At 45.5% G+C, this 20,297-nt stretch overlaps 1 protein-coding gene across 1 annotated transcript; it reads left to right on the top strand.

The window, feature by feature from the left end:
- Nucleotides 1-105: 105 nt before the first annotated feature.
- Nucleotides 106-18,758, top strand: VPS52 (VPS52 subunit of GARP complex). Its single transcript, XM_029944259.1, has 20 exons — nt 106-411; nt 1,263-1,347; nt 1,495-1,547; nt 1,731-1,806; nt 1,997-2,064; nt 2,366-2,541; nt 2,931-3,081; nt 3,369-3,469; nt 3,580-3,712; nt 3,854-3,911; nt 4,266-4,399; nt 4,867-5,022; nt 5,494-5,612; nt 6,195-6,318; nt 6,593-6,688; nt 6,800-6,907; nt 7,132-7,197; nt 17,682-17,793; nt 17,995-18,113; nt 18,309-18,758. Exons 1-20 carry the CDS (start codon nt 322-324, stop codon nt 18,453-18,455), a joined length of 2,172 nt encoding a protein of 723 aa, XP_029800119.1. The 5' UTR covers nt 106-321; the 3' UTR covers nt 18,456-18,758.
- The last annotated feature ends 1,539 nt before the right edge of the window (nt 18,759-20,297 follow it).

Genomic DNA, 20,297 nt, shown 5'->3' with positions numbered 1-20,297 from the left:
CTTTCGGAAGCTGCTTGTGTCAGAGTCGACGCGACTTCTGGGAATCTCTATTGGTGGCCACAACTTCCGGTGCGGTCGGTCTTTACAGTTCGTTAAAGTGTGAGAGCAGCAAAGGTTCCGGGATGGGATAGTACTTAAGACTTCCAACTCCCATTTTCAGTTGGTGAAATGATTAGGGCTGAAAAGTGAAGGCTGGAATCAAACAACTTAATTCAAATATTTGGGAACGATGTCGCAGCCCGCAAGACCCTCTAGAATTTATAATTCCATTCCAGGGGCGGACTCAGCGACTGACAGCTGCCGGAAGTGAGGCTGCGCAGAATGGCCGCCGCTGCGACCATGGCGGCAGCTGCTCGAGAGCTGATGTTGCGGGCTGGGGTCTCAGATATGGAGGAGGAGGAGGGCTCGCTGGTGAGAACGCGGGGCTCTTTCTCTTACGGAGTCTTGTCCAGTCGTCCTCGCGTCAGAAAGCCGCGACTGGACTGGATTTAGGGACAAGGGTGGGAGCGCGGCTGCTACCGATGATACTACCTGTTTGGTTTTCCATACCCCTCATTGGGATCGGACTTGAGTCTGAGCCGGAAACAGAGTGGCCAAGAGTCAATTTCCAGGGGCACAATTTCCAGATTTTGGGGCAGGATAGAGAAGCAGTGTAGTGTAAAGGTTAAGAGCCTGGCTTCTATAGTCAGATTGGCTTTTAATTTCAGTTTTGCCACTTAACGCGCTGTGTGTCTTTGGGCAAGTTAACCAGCCTCTCTGGATCATACTTTGTACACGTATAAGGCTAACGAAATAATAAGATTTACCATACAGATTGTCGATTATGGTTAAATGAGTGAGTATATGAAAGGTGGCACCCAGCATGCAGGTAAGATCTAAGTGTTAGCTGACATTTCTAGAAAGGCTGGTGCTGTCCAGAGGGATTGTGATAGAACACCTGAGATAGCAGGAGTCTGGGGAATCCTGCATTCAACTGTAAGTTTCGCTCTGCCCTCTGCAACTCCTGATTTTCCCCATTGGGACACCTCTACTCTCCGTGGGCTGCCTGTTTATTTGTCATATTCCCTACCTATAAGCCCCGAGTAGTAGATTGGGTACAGTGTGAGACTTGGAATTTTTTTGACTCAGTGCCTATGGCTCTCCAATAAAATTCCAGCTCGTCCTCCTCTCTGCTCTCCCTCCATGCCTTGAAGGTTTGTGGATTATATTTGTTCTCCCTATGTTCTACCTGTGTCCTTTCCCATTAATTTGTCCCTCTCCAGGGAGGTGGTCCTGGTCTTCAGGAGCCATTGCAACTTGGAGAGTTGGACATCTCCTCTGATGAATTCATCCTGGATGAAGTGGATGGTAAGTGATAGAGATGGATGCAGACTGTTTTTGAGGATCTGAGAGGCAAGGGGGCTGGAAATAGTAAGACTGGGATTGGTGTACAGATGTTCAGTTGGGGGAGGGGAGCTGTGGAGTTGGACCCTTATGATAAACTTCTATTTCCAGTTCACATTCAGGCAAATCTGGAGGATGAATTAGTAATGGAAGCTCTTAAAACGGTGAGGCTTTCAACTATACTGATGTGCCCCTCCACTTACCCACCCCTCAAAGAATTTGAAAAGGAAACAGTCTCTTGGACTTATAATGTTACCCTGGTGTCTTACTCTCTAGTCCTGTGTTGATTTGGCCCCAGTATCCCTTCATTGACTTTCTCGTAACCTGTCGTGTCTCGGTTCTCCCAGGGCGTGGATCTCCGACACTATTCAAAGCAGGTTGAGCTGGAGCTACAGCAGATTGAGCAGAAATCCATTCGGGATTGTATCCTCCAGTAGAGAAAAAGGGTGATGTTATTGAAATAGGGATTTTGTACAGTATGGTGCAGGCAGCCTAGCGGGGGCTGATGTCTTCTCTCTGAAGTTTCTGTCATCTCAGGGAGAAACTGGAGAGGTCCTGCAGGTCTGAGAATCTCCAATTTTATGGTGACGCCCCTTGACTTTTTGTGGGTCAGATATCCAAGAGAGTGAGAACATAGCATCTCTGCACAACCAGATCACAGCCTGCGATGCTGTTCTTGAGGTTAGTAACCATACGTGTGATCCCTGATAATCCTGAACCAGAGTGTGGTCTCTGGGGCCATTCTTTAGGTCATCAGCCTCAGCTGGGGATAGTTAGATTCACTTTGAGGATGACCTCAACAGTCTTTTTTGTTGTTACTGCCATAACTAATGTTGTTTGCCAGTGACCTTGGGGTGCCTTTTACCTCATCACCTGCTACCCTAATGGACTGATACTGAAGACTTTACCGATTAACTTCGGTGGCCCCTTTGTCCCCTACCAACCCTGTGGTGCTCCGGCAACATCTCTGTCCTCCCCCCAGCGCATGGAGCAGATGTTGGGAGCTTTTCAGAGTGACCTCAGCTCTATCAGCTCTGAGATCCGGACACTGCAGGAACAGTCAGGAGCCATGAACATTCGGCTTCGAAACCGCCAGGCAGTTCGGGGGAAACTTGGGGAACTTGTCGATGGTCTGATAGTGCCCTCTGCTCTGATCACGTGAGTTGCCAGTTTGAAGAGTCGCAATGTCTGTAGGAGGTAGAAGGGCTAGGATGACCTTTCCTACTTACCACGCAGGTCTCCTGGCTTCATGTCATCAGATCCTTCCAGAAACTGATGGGTGGGTTGACAGCCCTTTCAATCTTGATGCATGCTTTAGGCGGCCAAGATTAGAAATCATCCAGGGTCAGGCATATAGTGAGGGGGTTCAAGGCATATGGGCACGGGGGTTGGGCAGGAGGTTCCGGGAACAGAAGACTCTGTACATGTATCCTGACTATGTGATACAGTGTAAGAAGAGAGAGACAGGCTGGATGTAAGGGATTGGCTTGGGGTCTAGAGATGTCTGGGTCCCCTCCTAACCCCTTCCACCCATCCCTGCTACCCAGGGCAATTCTGGAGGCGCCAGTGACAGAGCCCAGGTTCCTGGAGCAGCTACAGGAACTGGATGCCAAAGCAGCTGCAGTCCGAGAGCAGGAAGCTAGAGGCACAGCGGCCTGTGCAGATGTCAGAGGCATACTCGACCGGCTCCGGGTTAAGGTGAGAGATGGGGATGATACCCCAGAGATGATAATCCCTTCCTGACTCCTTCAGCGTAGATTTCCCTGGCAGTGCTTATTGTAGCCTGTCCCCAAAACTTGACCCTAACTTTACCTGGCAGAGCTCATCCTCACATCTCTGGGTTCCCCTGAAAATTTTAAGAAACACTGAAGAGGTATTCTCCACCCTTCATCCTCCCATGTTTAACATTTGGTACTTCCCCCACTGTTTCCCAGACAGTAATAAGGTTGCAGCTTCATGCCCTGTGTTTGGTCCCCCATGTCTAGGCAGTGACGAAGATCCGAGAATTCATCCTTCAGAAGATTTATTCCTTCAGAAAACCAATGACCAACTATCAGATCCCCCAGACGGCACTGCTGAAATACAGGTCACCACTGAACGAAGGGCTCAGGATGACCTCTGAGCTAATGAGCAGCCCATTATAGTGTCTGCTTTCTTGGAGAGGCAGGGAGACTGACTCATCCCTGGCCCCTCCAGGTTCTTCTATCAGTTTCTACTGGGCAATGAACGAGCAACAGCAAAGGAGATCAGGGATGAGTATGTGGAAACACTGGGCAAGATCTACCTGTCTTACTATCGCTCTTACCTGGGGCGGCTTATGAAGGTGCAGGTGAGGCCAAGGAGAGAGGCATTCTTAGGAACATGGGCTGGGAAGAGGGACCACCTCTGGGCAAGGCTGGACAGTGGACAAAATTTTTTTATCACACTGTAGGAAGAGATGGTTACCAGTTCTCTTTTCTCTTTTTCCTAGTACGAAGAAGTTGCTGAGAAGGATGATCTAATGGGTGTGGAAGACACAGCAAAGAAAGATATCCTAGAGTTGAGGGGCCCACATACTAGGCCTTGACAGTGAGGGTACTTCCAGCTCCAGCCTCAGAGGCATTGCTTCTTGCTTTTTTTTTTTGGCAACCAAAACCTTTGAGAATGTGATGAAGGCTATGATCTTCCTCCCCAAAAAAAGGCACATGTTATTTTGATACATGGTTTGCATATGGTATCGGGGAGGATAGAAGTTCTCTGAAGCCCATTTACAGGTATCAGGTAGAGTGGGGTCCTAGTACTGGGAAGGCGGGACATCTAGGCTGTGTGGTCCCTGAAGGCACTGAGTCTCTGAATCTGTCACAGTTGTGATCTTATTGTTTTCCCTGACCCTGACCTTTCACGATTCTTCTCGAAGCCTTCCCTCCGCAGCAGGAACACCATCTTCACCCTGGGGACTCGTGGCTCTGTCATCTCCCCCACTGAACTGGAGGCCCCCATCCTGGTGCCCCACACTGCCCAGCGGGGAGAACAGAGGGTAGGAGAAGGAACAAGAGTCTGTTGTGAGGGGATGCTGGGGGAGGCCAGACCTGGGCAAAGCTTCCCACCCTGCAGGCCCCTGTATCAGTCTCCTTAGATCTGGGAGTGGCCCTCTCGGGTCACCCAGGTGTTCTGTGATGTGAGGAGGGTTGAGCCCGTTGACTTCAGGGCATATAGAGGGAGAGACTGGCTGAGGGGAATGGCATGTCGTGAGGCAGGTTGTGGAGATGAATGCAGGCCTAGAACCAGCAGTGGGGGTGACCGGTTCTTCTTTTGGGCCCCTTGTCCCCCCTCTTCCTTTCAGTACACATTCAAGATGCTCTTTCTCAGCCTGCACTTGGGTTAGATGGGAAGGGCCTCCTGAGCTCTCATTGCCCAGGCTTGCTGGTTTTCCAGCTCTGTCTCTGGAGAGTCAGTGTTGGGGTCCATCCCTTTTATCTCTCTTCTTTGCCCCTTCCATCCTAGTATCCATTCGAGGCCCTCTTCCGCAGCCAGCACTACGCCCTCCTAGACAATTCCTGCCGCGAATATCTTTTCATCTGTGAATTCTTTGTTGTGTCTGGCTCGGCTGCACTTGACCTCTTCAATGCTGTCATGGGCCGTACCCTCAGCATGACCCTGGTGAGATCCTCAGCTCCTGTGCTCTTAGGCCCCGTTGTCCTCAGTCCTCGTCAGCACCGTAGTGGAGTTCTAGCTCTGGTGGTACTGAAACCACGGTCCCCTTATTCTAAAATGTCTAAACCTTGTACTCACAAAGTATATGAAGCCCTCAAAGCTTGGAGTACTGAGGCTACCCTACTATTGACCCGCACCCAGGCAGTAACATCTGGAAACAGAGGGGCCCCTGAAATGGTGCTCAGCCTTGAATTCTGCTGTGATGGCCTTGTGAGCCTAGATCCTGATGGGCAAGGCAGCAGCACCACGTGAGCGGCCAGTGGACAGGGTAGGAGGGAGCATTTCCTGAGAGATCATACCTCTCCCTCCCTTCCTCCCACTGCCACCTCCCCAGAGGAGCACATGCATTTGTCCATGGCCACTGGGAATGACAGAGTAACATTCTTTTCCAATCTTCTGTTTGTCCTTGAATCATAGAAACACCTGGAGTCCTATCTCACTGACTGCTACGATGCCATCGCTGTTTTTCTCTGTATCCACATTGTCCTCCGATTCCGCAACATTGCAGCAAAGAGGGATGTTCCTGCCCTGGACAGGTCACTGAGTTCTGGTCCTTGGTGCCCTGCTGCCCTTCAACCCTTAGTCTTCTTACATGACCGTGCCCTGACCTTTGAACTACTGACCTGATACCTGATTCCTACTCCCATTCATCTGCCTGGAGACAGTACTGCTTTCTGACTCCCCTTTCATACCAGTCCTGCCTTCATCAGCCGTGAGCTGTTAATTGTGTTCTCCCACAGAAATCCCTTATTTATTTTTAAGTTTTTAAATATTTATTCTTGTGAGAGAGAGAGCATGAGCAGGGGAGGGGCAGAGTGAAACGGAGACACAGAATCCAAAGCAGGCTCCAGGGTCTGAGCTGTCAGCACTGAGCCTGATGCGGGGCTTGAACCCACAACCCGCGAGATCATGGCCTGAGCCAAAGTCAGATGCTTAACCGACTGAGCCTCCCAGGTGCCCCTTAAGTTTTATATTTTAATTCCAGTTAGTTAGCATACAGCATTCTCTTAGTGTCAGGTATACAATATAGTCATTCAACAATCCCATACATGACCCAGCGTTCATCATGACCCCCATGTTTCTTGCCACCTGATCTCTGATTCTGATTAAGCCTGCAGGTACTGGGAGCAGGTGCTTGCCTTGCTGTGGCCACGGTTTGAGCTGATCCTGGAGATGAATGTCCAGAGTGTCCGAAGCACTGACCCTCAGCGCCTTGGGGGGCTGGATACTCGGCCCCACTATGTAAGACAGGGCAAGGGTAACAAAGGGGTTCCAAAAGGCAGAGCTCTTCGCTTCACTGTGGGGCTTGGCCAGGTGTCCAGCTGTGTTGTGGGCCTGGCTGGATATTTGGGCACACCGTGTGAGGGGCAGTGGAGGACTATGTATGAACTCAGGGTGAGCTGGGCACTGTTGGTTAGAGGGATGGGGGGTAGGAGTCATAGAGGTTGATTGGCCAGCTTCCAGGACTCGGGCCAGGGGGTTGGAGTGATTTTTCTTCCCACTTTGTCTCCCCAAGATCACACGCCGATATGCAGAATTCTCCTCTGCTCTTGTCAGCATCAATCAGACGATTCCCAACGAGCGGACAATGCAGCTGCTGGGACAGCTACAGGTGAGGGCGGGCGGGATGGACTTGCCAGCAGCCCAGCTGCCGCAGCGACCTGCGTGTGAGGAGGGCTGTCCGCCCTCGCCTCCTTGTGTCACTTCCTCCTGACTTTTGCAGGTGGAAGTGGAGAATTTTGTCCTCCGGGTGGCGGCTGAATTCTCCTCAAGGAAGGAGCAGCTGGTGTTCCTGATCAACAACTATGACATGATGCTGGGTGTGCTGATGGTACAGACGCCGCCTCTCCCGTCCTGCCTACCCAGACAGCGTGGCCTCCCCCGCTGCTCCGTTAGCTCCCTGAGGACACACGTGACATCCGTTTTGGTCCATGTTTTATTCTTGGCGTCTGGCACGATGCCTGGCCAAGTACAGTAAATGCGGCAGGAAGGGGATATCCTGAAGTGAAGGGCTGCTTCTCCCCACACTTGAGATTTCCCTTTCTTGTCCCTTAGGAGCGGGCTGCAGATGACAGCAAGGAGGTTGAGAGTTTCCAGCAGCTGCTCAACGCTCGGACACAGGTAGGGGTGAGGGGAAGAAAGACGGGACCGTCTTGTGTGCTCTTTTCAGTTCTGTGTGCATGTGTGTCTGCGTGGGGGGAGCGGCAGTTAAAGGATTTTAGGTGCACAGACTTGCGACTATCGGCTGGCTTTATTTTCTTTTGTATTTTTCTTTAATGATATATATGCTCCTGAAGCCACTGCGCACCTTGGCAATAGCCAGCATCAAACAGTGAATTCTTCCTCACCCCACTTCATTGCTTCTCATGGTCCCCCCTTGACTTATATGTTGTGTTTACTGTGTTCTTGCTTTTAAAAGTATGTAAGAAAAAAAATATGTATATATGTAAGTATGGCAAAACAATAATTACTTAGTTTTATTTTTTTTAAGGTTTTTGTTTTTTGGTTATTTTCTTTTTTGAAGTAGGTTCCACATCCAGTCTGGGGCTTTTATTTTTTTTAATTTTTATTTATTTTTTGTTTATAAATTTTTTTGTATTCTATTTATGAAACCAATCTTTTTTTTTTGAAACCAGTCCTTTGATTATATAGTTGTAGATATCTTCCAGTGTTTTATTTTTTTTAATATTGTTTTATGATGGACAAATTCTTAATTTTAATATGATTGACTTTACTGATCTTTATTTTTCTGTCTTGTTTGAAATCTTGGGGTGCCTGGGTGGCTCGGTTAAGTGTCTGACTCTTGATCTCAGCTCGGGTCTTGATCTAGGAGTCATGAGTCAAGCCTCACATTGGGTTCTGCACGGGGTGTGAAGCCTACTTAAAAAGAGAGAGAGGGGCGCTGGGTGTCTCAGTCGGTTAAGCATCTGGCTTTGGCTCAGGTCATGATCTCATGGTTCGTGGGTTTGAGCCCCGCATCAGGCTCTGTGCTGACAGCTAGCTCAGAGCCTGGAGCCTGCTTCAGATTCTGTATCTCCCTCCCTCTCTGACCCTCCCCTGCCTGAACTGTCTCTCTCTGTCTCTCAAAAATAAATAAAAGACATAAAAAAGAGAGAGAGAGAGAGAAAGAGAGAAATCTTGTATTATCTCAGGGTCAGAAAACTATTATACGACATTTTCCTCTTAATGTTGTAGAATTTTGCTTTTTACATCTAAGCCCTAAATTTACCTGGAATTGATTTTGTATATGATGTGAGGTAGGAATCTAATTTAATATTTTATGTTTGGATAATGAAGGAACCAGAACTATTTACAGAAAATCCCTTTCTCCATACACAGAGTGCCTTTGTCACATAGCAAAACTCTATAAAGATGTGTGCCTTGCCCCTCTTCTTTCTTTTAATGTTTGCTTGTTTGTTTGTTTGTTTTGAGAGAGAAAGAGCAGAGAAGGGGCAGAGAGAGAATCCCAAGTAGACCCTGCGCTGTCAGCACAGAGCCTGACATACAGCTTGATCTCACAAATTATAAGATCATGACCGGAGCCCAAATCAGGAGTCCGCTGCTTGACTGAATTGAGCCACCCAGGCACCCCTTGCCTCTCTGTTCTATTCCATTGATCAATGTGTCTAATCTGCAATGCAGTTTTAATTATTGTGCTTTATAACTATGCAAATATTATGCTATATAATTATGCATATTCTACCTTTTTTAGGAGTGTCTTGAATATTGTGGACCTCTTGATTTTTCATATAAATTTTACAGTCAGCTTGTAAGTTTTGACGTTTATAAAAGTCCATTACGGATTTTGATTGGAATTGCACTGACCAAGTTGGAAGAATTGATAGTTATGGTATTGAAATGTGTCATCCATGAACATGGGCTCTCCATTTTTAAAGATATTCTTTAATGTCTTTTTTTTTTAACTTTTTGTTTTTAATGTTTATTTTGAAAGACAGAGCAAGCAGAGGAGGGGCAGAGAGAGGAGAGAGAGAATTCTAAGCTGGCTCTGAGCTGCCAGTGCAGAGCCCATTGCAGGGCTCGATCTCTCGAACTATGAGACCATGAACTGCGCGGAAATCAAGAGTTGGACGCTCAACCAACTAAGCCACCCAGGCACCCTGTCTTTCATGTCTTTTTATAACCTTTTATAATTTTCAGCACAAAGACATTGCACTTTTTTGGTCAGTTATTCCTAGGTAGGTGTAATGTATAGATTTTGGGGTAATGATTTCTCTCTAATCTTTTGCCTTTAATTTCTTACATCTTTGATCTCTTACTGTTCTGGCTAGGATCTCTCTGACAATGTTTGTTTATTTTTGAGAGACAGAGAAAGAGCACATGCAGGGGGTGCAGAGAGAGAGGGAGACACAGAATCCAAAGCAGGCTTCAGGGTCTGAGCTGTCAGCACAGAGCCTGATGTGGGGCTTGAACTCCAGAACTGTGAGATCATGACCTGAGCCAACGTTGGACACTTAACCGACTGATTTTGGCTCACATGATCTCATGGTTCGTGTGATGGCGCTTCACATGGAGCCCTGTGCTGACAGCTTGGAGCCTGCTTGGGATGCTCGCTCTCTCTCCCTCCCCTGCTCATGTGTGCATGCTCTCTCTCTAAATAGATAAGTAAATAAATAAATTTTAAAAGTTCTTAAAAAAAAAAAGAAATGCTATTGATTTTTGTATATCAACCATATACAAAGCTACCTCCTTAACTTACTATTTCTAATAACATTTCTGGAGATAGTGTGTGCATGTTTTATGTAGGCCTGAAAGTTTTAGTTTTATTCCTTTCTAATCCTTAAGTCTTTAATTTCTTATGTCTTTATTCTCCTACTGTACTGGCTAGTACCTCCAACACAAAGCTGAATACTTGAGTAGAAGTGATGATAGTGAGAATCCTTATCTTTTCCTCATTTTAAAAGGAATGTTTTCATCATTTCCCCATTAAGGATAATATTACCTTTTATAGATACCCTTTCTCAGGTTAAGAAAATTCCTGTCAATCTGTAATGTGCCAAGAGTTATTATCATACTAGGTTTTTATTACCTATCAATTATTACTTCATTTTTTAAAATTCAAGGCTAATTAACATACAGTGTTACATTAGCGTCAGCTGTACAATATAGTGATTCAATACATGTCTTAGTGCTCATCAAGATATGTGTACTTCGAACCCCCTTATACTTTGAGCCCCCTTAATCTATTTCACCCTTCCCCTACCCTCTGTCCCTCTGGCAACCACATTTGTTCTCTGTGTTTAAGAGTCTGTTTTTTGGTTTGTCTCTTTTTTTTGACTTTGTTCTGTTTTTTAAGTTCTGCATATGAGTGAGATCACATATGATATTTGTCTTTTCTGACTGGCTTATTTCACCTATCATTATTACCTTCCGAGTCCTTCCAAATCATTGCAAATGGCAGGATTTCTTTGTTTTTATGGCTAATATTTCATTGTATCCACATATTTCGTGTCCTTTCATCTATTGACGGACACTTCGGTTGTTTCCATATCTTGACTGTTGTAAATAAGTCTGCAAAAAATACAGGGGTGCGTGTTACCTTTTCAAATTTGTGTTTTTGTTTTCTTTGGGTAAATACCCGTAGTGGAATTACTGGATCATATGGTAATTCTATTTTTAATTTTTTTGAGGACCCTCCATACTGTTTTCCACAGTGGCTGCACCAGTTTGCATTTCTACCAGCGAGGGTTCATTTTTCTCTACATCCTCGCCAACACTTGATATTAGTTTGTAGTATGCCACGAGTTATTGTTTATTAAAGTCACGAATGGGTATTGAATTTTTAAGCAAGGATTTATGCTTTTTCAGCAGTGGTTGAGGTAATTACTTGGTTTTTCTTCTTTATCAATTTTATGGCTTATGACATTTGTAGACTTTACAATGTTAAACCATGCCAGGGGTGCCTGGGTGGCTCAGTCAGTTAAGTGTCCGACTTCAGCTCAGGTCATAACCTCAGCTAAGGTTGGAATCCCATGTTGGGCTCTGTGCTGACGGCCAGAACCTGGTGCCTGCCTGGGATTCTGTGTCTCGCTCTCTCTCTTCTCCTCCTCCGCTCACACTGTTTTTCTCTCTGTCTCTTTCAAGAATAAATAAACATTAAAAACTTAAAAAAAAAAAAAAGAATGTTAAACCATTCTGGATTTTGTCTAATTCATTTAGAATTTTTGTTTCTTTGTGCATAGGTGATCCTGGCCACTGATTTTCTGTCCTTGTACTGTCTTTGGCTGGTTCTGGTACCAGAATCATACTGGATTTGTAGGAGGAGGTAGAAGTATGCCTTCTTTCTTTCTCTTCTGAAGTAGTTTAAGATTGAAATGATCTCTTTCTTGAAAGTTCTATAGAACTTGCCAGCAAAAGCAACTGAGAAGATTTAAAGCAATGAAATTCCCTCAATACTACTTTTGTTGAAATCTATAGGTTTGAATATGTAGCACTTTTGAAATAAGTTCTAGGAATTTTAGTATCTCAATGATTTCTTCTTGGATCCATGAGATTTTTGGAGGAGTATTTTAAAATTTTCAAAACTGGTTTCTTGTTTATCAAAGAGTTTTTATTATTATTATTAATGTCTAAGTTAATTACATTGTGGGTGGAGAATGTTGGTTTTCTGGGTACTGAGTTTTGGAAATTTGTTTAGATTCACTTGTGGCCTAGTGCATATGTGATCAACTTTATACATGTTCCATGCAAGGTTGAGAAGAATGTGTGCTCTCCAGTTGCTCAGTGCGGAGATCCACACTTTTTAATTGCATCGTTCACATTATCTACATCTTTAAGGATTATTTTTTTGTGTGAACTTACCAGTAGTTGAGAGAAATGTTTTGAAATTTGTAGATTTGTCACTTTTTTACTGTAGTTCTATCAAATTTTGCTTTGTATAATTTCAGCTTATTTTACCTAAATTCTTTTTTTTATTTTTTAAACATTTATTCATTTTTGATAGAGTGCACGTGGGGGAGGGGCAGAGAGAGGGAGACACAGAACCCAATGCGGGCTCCAGGCTCTCAGCTATCGGCGCAGAGCCTGATGCGGGGCTCAAACCCACGAGCAGTGAGATCATGACCTGAGCCGAAGTTGGCCACTTAACTGACTGAGCCACCCAGGTGCCCCTCTAAATTCTTAAAAGTTTAGAATCAGGGGACACCTGGCCAGCTCAGTTGGTGGAGCATGTGGCTCTTGATCTCAGGGTTGTGAGTTCAAGCCTCACATTTGGGTGTAGACATTACTGAAAAAGAAAATCTTTTAAAAAGAGTTTAGGATTGTTCAATCTTACTGGTGACTTGAAACATTTGTCACAATACAATGACCCACTTTAGCGCTACTAATTTTGTCTTAATGCCTGTTGTGTCTGATATTAATGTAGCTCTGTCGGGTTTATTTTGGTTAATAATTGCCTGTTAATTTATTTCCATTCTTGTACTTTCAACCTTTTTGTGTTTTCACATTTTAAGTCTTTTATAGGGGTGCCTGGGTAGTTCCGTAAGTTGAGCATCCAACTCTTGATTTTGGCTTAAGTCATGATCCCAGGGTCGTGGGATGGAACCTAACATCAGTCTCCATGCTGAGTCTGCTTAAGATTCTCTCTCTCTCTGTCTCCCTCTGCCCTTCCCCTGCTCATGACTCTTTCTAAAATAAAAATTAATAAAATGATATAAACATTATTTTATAAATAGTATATAGCTGGAAGCTTTTTTTAGAGTTTGTTTATTTTGAGAGAGAGAGAGTGCGAGCAGGGATAATTGTTTGGATTTTGTACTCCATTCTTTTAGAATTTGTCTTGCATATTTAGTCTAATGCTTAAACTTAATATTTCACTCCTCTCCCAAACAATATGTAGACTTTAAAACATTGAAAATGTATTAATGCTCCAGTCACTCCTCCCCCTTCTGCCTCCCATGCTAATTATTGACCAGTATTTTATTTCTGTTCTACTTTTAATTGTTGCCATTTTACAGTGATGACATTTATGTGGATTTCTATGCACGTTTCCTAGTTCACTATTCTTTTTGTAAAATTGTCTCTTTTGGGGGGAAATCATTTTTTTTCTTCCTGACGTATATCTTAGAGAAATATATTTGTGAAAGTTTGTTGCTAGTAAACCTCACTTTTGTTTTCATATAAATGCCTTTATTTCATCTTTGTTAGGAAAAAGAAAGATAGTTTTGCTGGCTTACTACAAAATTCTCAGTTACGTTATTTTCTCTCAACATTTAGAAGATGATTTTCCACTCTTAGCTTAAATCATTGCTGTGGAGAACTCTGCTGCTATTCTAATTTTTTGTTTCTTGTTTCTAAAAGTTCTAATACTTTTGTTTCTAAAGTCTGTTCTTTCTGACTGCTCTTAAAAACCCATTTTTTTCTTCGGCATTATGAAGTTTTACCACAATATGTCTAGATGTGTGTTTCTCTTTATCTTATTTGGTATCTTGTGTTTCCTGGGTCTTTGAATTTATCTTTTTCATTAATTTGGGAAAATTCATAGCCAGTGTCTTTTTCAACATTGTTTTTTTCTCCATTTCTTCTTCTCTCCTGGGATTGGGTTAGCTGGAGGTTAAACTTTCCCATTTTTTCCCCTCTTTTTAGTAAGATAAACATGTAATTAGACCAGAAAGGAAACTCTTGTCCTCACCTGCACAGTTAGGTGGCCGGCGGGAGTGTCAGCTCCGCCCTTAGACCCCCAGTTCTCCAGAGCTGCTGACCCCACAGAGGTGCGCTCCGCCCCGCGGGTGTGCAGGAGCCGCTGGGGTGCTGTGAGGTTCGCCAGCACGGCCAGCCGGCCAGCGCAGTGCTCTCTCCCCGCATGCTGGTGGGGCACTTCTTGGTGTGTGGGAAAGGCTGCTGGCCAAAGCCAAGGGCCCTGTTTCCCTCTGGTCGGCTCCTCAGCTATCAGAACATTCTCTTTTGCTTGATAGAGAGCTTCAGGTTTATCCAAGTCTTAGATCACTGCTGTCCAATAGAAATACAATACATGCCATAAATAGGAGCCACATAAGTAATTTTTTTAAGTATACTTACTTATTTAGAGAGAGAGTATGAGCGCAAGTGAGGAAGGGGCAGAGAGGGGGAGAGAGAGAGAGAGAGAGAAAGAATCCCAAGTAGGCTCCGTGCTGTCAATGCGGAGCCCAATGTGGGGCTTGATCCCACGAACTGTGAGCCAAAATCAAGAGTCAGACACTTAACCAACTGAAGCAATTTTAAATTTTCTAGGCACCACTTAAGTAATTTTAAATTTTCTAATAGCTACCTTTCAAAAAGTAAAAAGAAATAGATGAAATGAACTTAATATATTTTATGTAAACTGTTATATCCAAAATATTATTTCAACATATAACCAATAAAAAATTGGTAGTTATTTGTCTAAATTTTTTTCCCACACAAAGTCTCTGAAGTCTGGCATGGATTTTATGCTTATGGCATATTTTAATTACGACTAGCCCTGTTTCAAGTGATCGATTGCTACATGTGAGTCATGGCTACTGCGTTAGAGACAGCACGTCCGTCTCTCTTCGCCAGACTTCCCTTTGCGGTACCCTCCCTGTGGCTGCCGTGTTGCATTTGGGCAACTAAGGTTAAATTTGGTTATTTAATCTCTGTTCAAAATTGTATTCCAGATAAAGATCCCTCAATTATTGAAATATCCATTCTTGGGAATGTGTACCCAGTCTCATTAATTACCTGACATCTTTCAGTGGATTTAAATGCATGTTTTGTGGGAAGAGTAGAAAAGGTTTTATTTTTAAATGGAAATAATTTGTTTTAAAAGTTGCACTTTTTCCCTACCAGGTCTTAATTATCTGGTTTGAGTTTTTTGTTTTTGTGGTCCCTCCCCCCCTGCTTTAATTCAGGCCTTCCAATTTTTTTAAATTAAGAAAATGTTTTTTAAGATTTTATTTTTAAGCAATTTCTACACCTAACATGGGGCTCAAACTCACAATCCTGAGATCAAGAATTGCTTGCTGTACTGACTCAGCCAGCCAGGTGCCCCAGTTTTAACTTTTCATGCTGGAAATTTCAGATGTGCGCGCTAACAGAGAGAGTAGCTCGTGGGCCCCCGGGTCCCGTCACAGGTCTTTAATCGGTAACCGCTTGTACGCAGCTTTGTTTCATCTCTGGTAGCACCCATTGCTCATCCTCCCGTGTCTGCCCCCCAGTTATTTTGAATTAAACCTCATACATCATCACTTCATCTGTATCAGGATGTGTTTCCAAAACCACAACATGCGGAGTGTCTGGCTAACTAAATCCGTGGAGAGTGCGACTCTTGATTTTGGGGTTGTGAGTTCTAGCCCCACATTGGGTGTAGAGATTACTTAGAGATAACCGTTTAAAAAATATAAAAACTACACACACACACACACACACAAATACAACATGTCACACTTTGTTAAAATGACCTTATTTAGAGGGGCTACTGTTTGAATTTTCCCAATTACCTCGTAAGTGGCTTTTATGGTTCACATCATCATCTTTGTGTGGTCCATTCCTATGTCTCCTCTTAACCTGTAGAGTGCCCTTCTGTCTTTGCTCCCATCCTCTGCACTTTCTCCATGGGAGAAACGGAGTCAGTGTGTTATTTGTCATGTAGTCTGGATTTTGTGGATTGCATTCCACGGCATGGCTAAACTGTTCCTTTCCTCCTGTAAATGTGTAGTTAGATCGAAAGGCTTGATCAGATTGCAGTTTGTTTTTTTCCAAGGATAATTGAGAGGTAGTGGTGTGTACCTCATCAGGGGCACTTAATGTCTTGGCTCCTTTCCTGTCAGTAACTGTCAGCGATCACTACCTACTTCCATGAACTGGACTTCTGTACCTCTCAGTGTCTCAAGATTTTCCATCTCCTCATCTGTGTGTGCTGCATGCTAAGTCATTCACTTATAAATTTCATTTTGCCGTAATTTCTTCAGGTATTTCTAATCTGCTGTTTAACCTGTTGACTTTTTAATTTTATTTATTTACTTATTTTTAGGTAATCTCTACACCCCACGTGGGGGCACAACTCATGATCCCAAGATCAAGAGTTGCATGCTCTTCTGACTGAGCCAGCCAGGCACCCCAACCTGTTGACTCTTTTTTTTTATTTATTAAAAAATTTTTTTTAATGTTTCTATTTATTTTTGAGAGACAGAGACAGCACGAGCAGGGGAGGGTCAGAGAGAGAGGTGGACACAGAATCTGAAGCAGGCTCCAGGCTCTGAGCTAGCTGTCAGCACAGAGCCCCACGCAGGACTTGAACCCATGAACCATGAGATTGTGACCTGAGCTGAAGCCGGACGCTTAACCGACTGAGCCACCCAGGTGCCCCACCTGTTGACTCTTTTACATTAAAAATATTTTTGTGTATGTGTCTGTCTGTCCTTCCCTGCTCATGCTCTGTCTCTCAAAAATAAGTAAATGTTAAAAAAGAATTTTTTAAATATTTTTAATTTTTATGTTTAAATTTCTGAGAGGGAGAGAGAACATGAGCCAGGAGGGGCAGAGAGAGGGAGACAAAGGATCTGAAGTGGGCTCCGCCCTGACAGCAGAGAGCCCAATGCAGGTCTCTGGGGCTCCAACTCACGAACTCTGAGATCATGACCTGAGCTGAAGTCGGATGCTTAACTGGCTGAGCCACCCATGTGCCCTGCAAAATATTCTTGATTTTTAAATCATTTCTTAAAAACTTCATTTTGTTCCAAGTCTGTCCATTCCTAGTCTTGTTGACTGGTCATCTTTGTCTATATTTTTAACATCTTTGAACATTTCATACAGAATGCACAGCTGCTATGTGTCTGATAGTTCTGATGTTGTCAGTCTTTGCGGGTCTAAGTCCATGGCTTACTATCTATACTGATTCTCATGGTAGTTTCCTTCCATATGTATCTGATTACCTTTGAGTTGATTGCCTGATCAAACTGGGATTGAGGATATTTTTCTTTTATAAATAATTTAATTTTTTAAGTTATTTTTTTGAGAGAGAGAGAGAGAGAGAGGAGAGGGAACACATGAGCTGGGGAGAGGGGCAGAAGGAGAGAGCGGGAATCTAAAGCAGCCTCCATGCTCAGCACGGACCCTAACACAGGGCTTGATTCCCATGTGTCTGAGAGCGTGAGCTGAGCCGAAACTGAGTTGGAAGCTCAACTGACTGAGCCACCCAGGTGCCCTGAGGATATTTTCTTTCAAGAGGATTTGCCTCACTTTTGTGATAGCTGAAAGATGCAGTGCATTTGGATTTGCATCAGCACCTCTTTGAAGTTCTCAAGAGAGACCCGGGCTCTGCTTCTCCACTTGGGTCTGCCGTCAGACTTTGTTTCCAGGTAGCAGACTTGCTATGGCCGATTGCCTTCTGGTAGCCCTGCCTCTCCCCGCCACCCAGCCCTCTGGTCCTGGTCCTGGCCCTGACCCCAGTTTATTATTGCTCTGCTTCCAGCTCAAGTTTAGTTTTATGGTTTTTGTTTTAGAAGAAGGGGATCCTTGGAGATTTCCCCTACCCCTGAGACCAGTGGGAGTGTTCCGAGGACCTGGTCAGTCGTGACCCACAAGTGAGGAAAGGTGCTAACACCAAGGCCACTTGACGCTGCATCTATGTGTGTGTGTGTGTGTTTCTACAGGAATTCATTGAAGAGTTGCTGTCACCCCCCTTTGGGGGTCTGGTGGCATTTGTGAAGGAAGCTGAGGCTTTGATTGAGCGCGGACAGGCTGAGCGGCTTCGAGGGGAAGAAGGTATGAGGATGATGTGGTGGCGGGTTCAGTGGAAGGCGAGTAGAAAAGAAAAATGAGAGGGTACAGATGCCATGAGGAGGGTAGAACAGGAAAATGGGGTTGGATGCGGAGGAAGGCTGGGCCTGGGGGAGGACTTAGGGGTCTAAGATCACCCTAGCCAAGTCCTTCCCTGACACCCTCTCTCTTCCCTCCTGCCATCAGCTCGGGTTACTCAGCTGATCCGTGGCTTTGGTAGTTCCTGGAAATCATCAGTGGAGTCTCTGAGTCAGGATGTAATGCGGAGTTTTACCAACTTCAGAAATGGGACCAGTATCATCCAGGTGACTTGCAACTCCCAGCCCTCACTTCCCCTCACCCACCATCACTAGTTGTTTTCCCTGGGCTCAGCATCATCCACGTGACCCTTGATCTTCGACTACCAGCCTGCCCGAGATTCTGGATGAGCCCTCGTCTGGTTCCTAACATCATCCTTTAGCACCACCCCACATGATCCTTCCATGACTTTCTCTGACCAGGGAGCCTTGACCCAGCTGATCCAGCTCTATCATCGCTTCCACCGCGTGCTGTCTCAGCCCCAGCTCCGAGCTCTCCCTGCCCGGGCTGAGCTCATCAACATTCATCACCTTATGGTGGAGCTCAAGAAGCACAAGCCCAACTTCTGATGTCCTGGACCCTGGGATCCACCGGCCTTCTCCGTGGACTTCTGTACCCGACCCCAGACTCTTCATCCCCTGGGGTTTTCTTTCCAGTTCTCCCTCTGCCTCCAGGTCCCTGGCATGCCTCACCCTGCCTTCATTCCCCGGACCCTGCCTCATCAGGATAAGCTGAATTTCCTTGTTTTCAGGTTCCCAGGACCACTTCCCCCTGGCTTTCCAACACACCTTTATCATTTTCCGTATTTCACCATCCCTCCCCCTAACACACACACCCATTTTCTTTTCCCAGTAAAACCTTCACTGCCTCAATCTCTGGTTTACTCAACTCCTATCACCATGTCCTGAGTCACAAAGCCTCAGCTCTTGGAATTGGTGACAAGTGGAGACTGCCTCCAAGTCATTGATTCCTACCCCCGCCCCCGTGTTTTGTTTTCTGTAGCTTTTTAAAATATTTGTTAATTTTTGAGAGAATATAAGTGGTAGGGGGACAGAGGATCCAAATCAGGCTGTGCAATGACAGCAGCAACCAGATGTGGGGCTTGAACTCACGAACCAAGAGATCATTCATGACTGAGCCACCCAGGTACCCCTTTGCTATAGCTTTTTGATCTTAAGATCTCAGCAACTTGAACACTAACCAATCCCCTCCTGGCTTGAGAGTTACCCCAAGGTCAGTCTGAATAAAACAATAAATATTTAATATGATGTAACACTCTTCTCCTATTTCCTTCCTCCTGGGACCTTCAGGTGGTCCCATCTCTGTTCCAGGGTTACTGTTCTCTCAGGCTTCCTCCTGGGTGTCCAGAAGGAAGGGGCACAGATAGTAACCTCAAACTGCTTCAGGCCAAAGTGATTGCACTGGTTTTAGGCAGGGACTATTTCATGAGTATCCAGCCTGATGGAGGAAGGTGGCCCCTGGTTAAAATGCCCAGTGCTGGGAACATGGCTGTGCAGCCTCCTGCACCATGCCATGGGCTGCTTTGGTTCCCCACTACGGGCTCTCCTTGCATCCTTGCCCCCAGACCCTGGGACTGTCCCCTTTCCTTGAACATCAAGCTTTTGAACTCCTGGTTGTGCCTGGCACAACCCAGGTGGAGGGCTGTAGCACCCATGCCATTGAGACGGTGGCACAGGTCTGCAGTGTCTGTCTCACCCAGTTCTGTTTGACTTGGAGCCTTCCTGCTGCTTCCCACCTATACACCTCGTTTGAACTCAGACTAGATAGGAGAAACTCCAAGTCCTAAGGGGTAGGGCACAGACAGACTAGGGGTGGGAGGGATGGTAATATGGGGATGTTTCCTCCTCCCCTAGGGCCTGATCATTCCTTCCCAAGTTCCAGCGAGTAGTGGAAGGAAAATGATTTCTACTCCCTGCTTAGGGTTTCTGGATGTAGATAGGAGAAACTCGGAGGCGCCTTCAAGTCCTAAGGGGTAGGGCACAGACAGACTAGGGGTGGGAGGGATGGTAATATGGGGATGTTTCCTCCTCCCCTAGGGCCTGATCATTCCTTCCCAAGTTCCAGCGAGTAGTGGAAGGAAAATGAGTTCTACTCCCTGCTTAGGGTTTCTGGATGCGGGCCCAGCCTGCCAAGGCAGGGAGATCGAGGGGTTCCTGAAAGGCGCCGCGTGTCTGAAGGCTGGGTTCGTGACTACCCCGCGCTGGTGAGGTGGGGAGAGAGGTAGGAGCGCTGGCCGGCGAAGTGGGAGTTGTCCCGCCCTGCAGACTCCCCGGATTGGCTGCCGCGGGGTGGGGGCGGGGCGTGGCGGGTGTGTGTGTGTGTGTGTGTGTGTGTGTGTGTGTGTGTGTGTGTGTGTGTGTGCGTGCGTGCGTGCGTGCGTGCGTGTGTGT

Source organism: Suricata suricatta, chromosome 7, assembly GCF_006229205.1.
Source record: "Suricata suricatta isolate VVHF042 chromosome 7, meerkat_22Aug2017_6uvM2_HiC, whole genome shotgun sequence".
Classification (NCBI taxonomy): Eukaryota; Metazoa; Chordata; class Mammalia; order Carnivora; family Herpestidae; genus Suricata; species Suricata suricatta.
This window is presented reverse-complemented; position numbering and strand designations above follow the sequence as displayed.